At 50.7% G+C, this 3,629-nt stretch overlaps 2 protein-coding genes across 2 annotated transcripts; both read right to left on the bottom strand.

Annotated features, from left to right (window-relative positions):
* Positions 1-67: 67 nt before the first annotated feature.
* On the bottom strand, positions 68-1,810 carry NEMAJ01_2368 (GPI mannosyltransferase 3; the record flags this gene model as incomplete). Its single annotated transcript, XM_047916205.1, has 1 exon — positions 68-1,810. One exon carries the CDS (start codon positions 1,808-1,810, stop codon positions 68-70), a length of 1,743 nt encoding a protein of 580 aa, XP_047772162.1.
* Positions 1,811-1,837: 27 nt separating this feature from the next.
* Positions 1,838-3,466, bottom strand: NEMAJ01_2367 (uncharacterized protein; the record flags this gene model as incomplete). Its single annotated transcript, XM_047916204.1, has 1 exon — positions 1,838-3,466. The coding sequence occupies one exon, from the start codon at positions 3,464-3,466 to the stop codon at positions 1,838-1,840; it is 1,629 nt and encodes a 542-aa protein (XP_047772161.1).
* Between the last annotated feature and the right edge of the window lie 163 nt (positions 3,467-3,629).

Raw genomic sequence — 3,629 nt, 5'->3', positions numbered from 1 at the left:
GAATATGCTGCAAGATGCTTTACTCTGGGAGGTGCTTTATTATTTTTTCAGGTTCTGTGATCTTTGTTTATTTGAATGCCTGCTTGTACACGGAGACGCTCTGATGCTCTGGCACTCTCTTGTGCACGGACTCGTGCACTTTTATGAACTCAGGCAGTCTCTGCTCAAGCTCTGTCCCGTATCTGCTGTCCAGGACGATGTAGTGGTAGTCCAGCGGCCCAAACAGCATGATATTCTCTACGAGGTTCTCCTGGATGGTGTCGTACTCTAGAAGGCGCAGCCTGTACTCCTTCCCCTGGAATCTCCTCTTCTTCTCCAGGCCCTTCGCAAGTTCGAGGATGTTCGGGTTATTATCTACAGTCCGCGTCACAATCCGCCTGTGCCCAAGGTACGTATTCATTGGGAGCATATACGGGTTGAACGCAGAGAGTATGAAGACGGGCTCATTCCTTGCCTTCAGTCGGGCTGTGCAGTCTCTCCTAAGATATTCCAGGGGTCTGCTTATGTTCTGATGGTCTATCCCCACGAGTATTCCCACGGCGAGATTCCCTATGAAAACGTACTTGGAGAAGAGAAGGCCCTTAAGAGAGCGAGATGCTGTCCTCCAAAAGGTCTTCTCTGCTGCTTTCTTCGGAGAATCCCCTGCGGAAAACGCACTTTTCAGGTTTCTTGCGACGATAATGTTCAGGCACGGAAGAATCGGCAGTAAAAACCGCATTTCCTTATGCGCAATTATCCCGTGGACTGCCAAGTACAGGGCCGGACTCACGAACTCCACGGAGCTCCAGCGAATTTCACACGCCAAAAGCATCGCTGCATACGCCCCCAGGAGGACGCAGAGAAACATCGGGGCAAAGACAAAGGGCAGAACTCCGAAGAAGTGCGAGACCTTGTGCATCATATTCACGCGGTAAAACTCGAAGAGCGAGCAAACGGGCTCCCTGTAGAAGGCGGAGTCGATGAGTATGCAGGAGAAAAGTGCAATTCCTGCAGAAGCCAGGTTATACAGGCTGATGATTCTGCTGTGCCTCACATAAACTGCCAAGTACCTGAAAAAGTACCTGAAAAAATTTCCGTTATTTTTTTCTGAAATTTTTTCCTTCGTCATCCACGCCCTGTTGAAAGAGGAAATTTCCTGGGAAAGAGCGTACCCCCAGGCGCACGCGGAGTTTACGACGGAAGTTGGCCGGATGTACGCCATTACTGCGGTCATAAGGACCGTCACGAAGTGGAAAGTTCTTTTCTCGGCCTTATCCCGGACCTGGGCGGACTTCAAAAGGCGGTGGAGGATGTGGACAGTCACCGCGCACTCGAAGGAGTTGACGTGGGACCTCGTGGAGTAAAGCCACAGCCCGAGGTTAAGAGTTGTCGCTAGAACAGCTTCTCTTGGGACCTCCTGCGGGCCTATTTTGAAGAGAAGTTTATACGCTTCTACGGTGCTGTAGTCTCCAACGGCTGCAATAACTGCCGTAACTGCTTTTACGACGTAAGGAGCTCCCGCCATGAAGAGAAGTCCCTCCGTGCGCGAAGGTTCTGCAGAGTATATGCGCAGAAACCTCTCCGCCCACTCCGAGAGAAGGTGGAACCCCTTCAAAGGAAGAAGAAAAACAGAGACAAAAACAAAAGAGCGAACTCCAAAGAACCACTCCCACGTGAAGACTTTTTTCCCAAGAATCACCGCCATAGCCACCTCCACGGACTGGAAGTATTCATCCGGCTCAAAGTGTGTCTTCAGAAGAAGGGAGTTTACAAGCCTAAATCCAACGAGAGAGGGGAAAAGGAGCGAGCTTCTGCTGAGTCTGCGTGGCATAAATAAAAACATTTTTATTTTTCATTTTTATTTCTTCGCCTTTTGTTTTTTTCTTTTCCCAGTCGCTCGCTTCTTCTTTGCAGGCTCTTTCTCCCGTACCATCTGAGTGAGCTGGTGCGAGATAGATGCTCTTCTAATGGATCTTCCTGGAGTGACGGGATCAGCACAGGGACGAGAAGTACTTGGAGTTCCAGGGCAAATTTCAGGGACAGTTTCATCGCCTGCTGTCCGTGAGACAGCACTAACTGCACTTTCCTCTGTTGGTTCCTCCGTTGGTTCCAGAGTCACTGTCTTCTCAGAGTGGAATGATATGGACTCACTGCCTTTAGTCTCGTTAAGTTCGTTAAACTCAGCTGGTTCAGAGCCCACTTTCTCATTAACTTCATCGGCTATTGGTTCATCTGCTACTACAGTCTCGTTAAACTCAGCAAGTTCAACATCGGCTATTGGTTCAACTATAGTCTCTTGAACATCGGCTATAGTCTCAGCATCAACATTAACTTCTTCAACTTCAGCTATTGGTTCAACTACAGTCTCTTCGGCTATAGTCTCTTGAACATCGGCTATTGGTTCAGCAAGTTCAACTTCAGCTATTGGTTCAGCATCAACTTCTGCTATTGTTTCAACTACAGCCTCATCAACTACTACAGTCTCTTCTGCTATTGGTTCAACTACAGTCTCATCAGCTACTTCAGTCTCATCAACTACTACAGTCTCTTCTGCTATTGCTTCTTCAACTACAGTCTCTTCTGCTATTGCTTCAGCTACAGTCTCATTCGCTATTGCCCCATTAACTCGATCGTGCATTATCGTCTCGTCTGCGAGGAGGGTCTCTCCCCCGAGGACGGAGTGATCTTCTGCGGGTGCCTCCACGAGGAGTTCGCTGTCCAGCTGCTTGCTGCACTCCCCGGGGGTCACTCCTGCGAGGCTCTTCGCGTCTGCGGGATCCTCAAACGGGATTCCCTCGAAGATGCTGATCCTGGAGAGGTTGAACGCTCCCTCTGCCTCCTCCTGCATCTCCCGGAGTCCGCGTGCCTCCTCCTGCGCCCTGACGTCGTCCGAGTGCATTTCCGGCTCGAGTTCGCGGTCTGTTCCGTTTGAGAGCTCGTCCATGTCGACTCTCTCGAGGAAGTCTGAGATGATCTTCTCCGTTCCCTCCGAGATCTGAAACTCTGCGAGCTCCGTGAGGCTTACGCCCTCCCACTGTCCGTGGCCCTCCTTTATGCTCTCCTCGATCGAGAAGATGCGGGCTTCCTCGCTCGAGCTCTCTTCCCCCGACTCGTCCTCCTCGCTCTCTTCCTGCTCCTCCTGCGGGGGAGTTTCTGTTTTTTTCGCCTCTATCCGCTCCTGCGGGATGACGGCCTTTGTGATTCTGAAGAGTCTCTCTGCTGCCTCTATTATGCAGGGATAGTGCATTTTCAGCTCGCTCGTGACTATTTCCCCGTTTATTTTGACCCTTCCGGAGACGACCCGGAGGACGTCGTTCTTGTAGTCCAAAACGCACTCCAGCGCGTCCCCGTGGGAGAGTTTCACATCTGCTGTTGGGCCCGTGCCTATTGTGCAGACTTCCCCGATAAAACTGACTCTCTTTGCAGCCCCATCCGGGCAAAGCAGCTCCAGCCCATACTCCTCGCGCGTCTTCGCAGTGTCTTGCATAAAAATTAAAAAAAGAAGCGGATAAAAATACACCCAGTACGGGACTCGAACCCGCGGCCCTCAGATTAAGAGTCTGATGCTCTACCGACTGAGCTAACCGGGTCACGGTTAATCACTGAATATTTGCCTCGCTTTATTTTGCTGTCTTCTCAGCGCGAGAAAA

This window comes from Nematocida major, assembly GCF_021653875.1.
Source record: "Nematocida major strain JUm2507 chromosome Unknown 2421, whole genome shotgun sequence".
NCBI lineage: Eukaryota > Fungi > Microsporidia > Nematocida > Nematocida major.
Note: the sequence above shows the minus strand (reverse complement) of the source record. Positions and strands in the feature narration are given on the sequence as shown.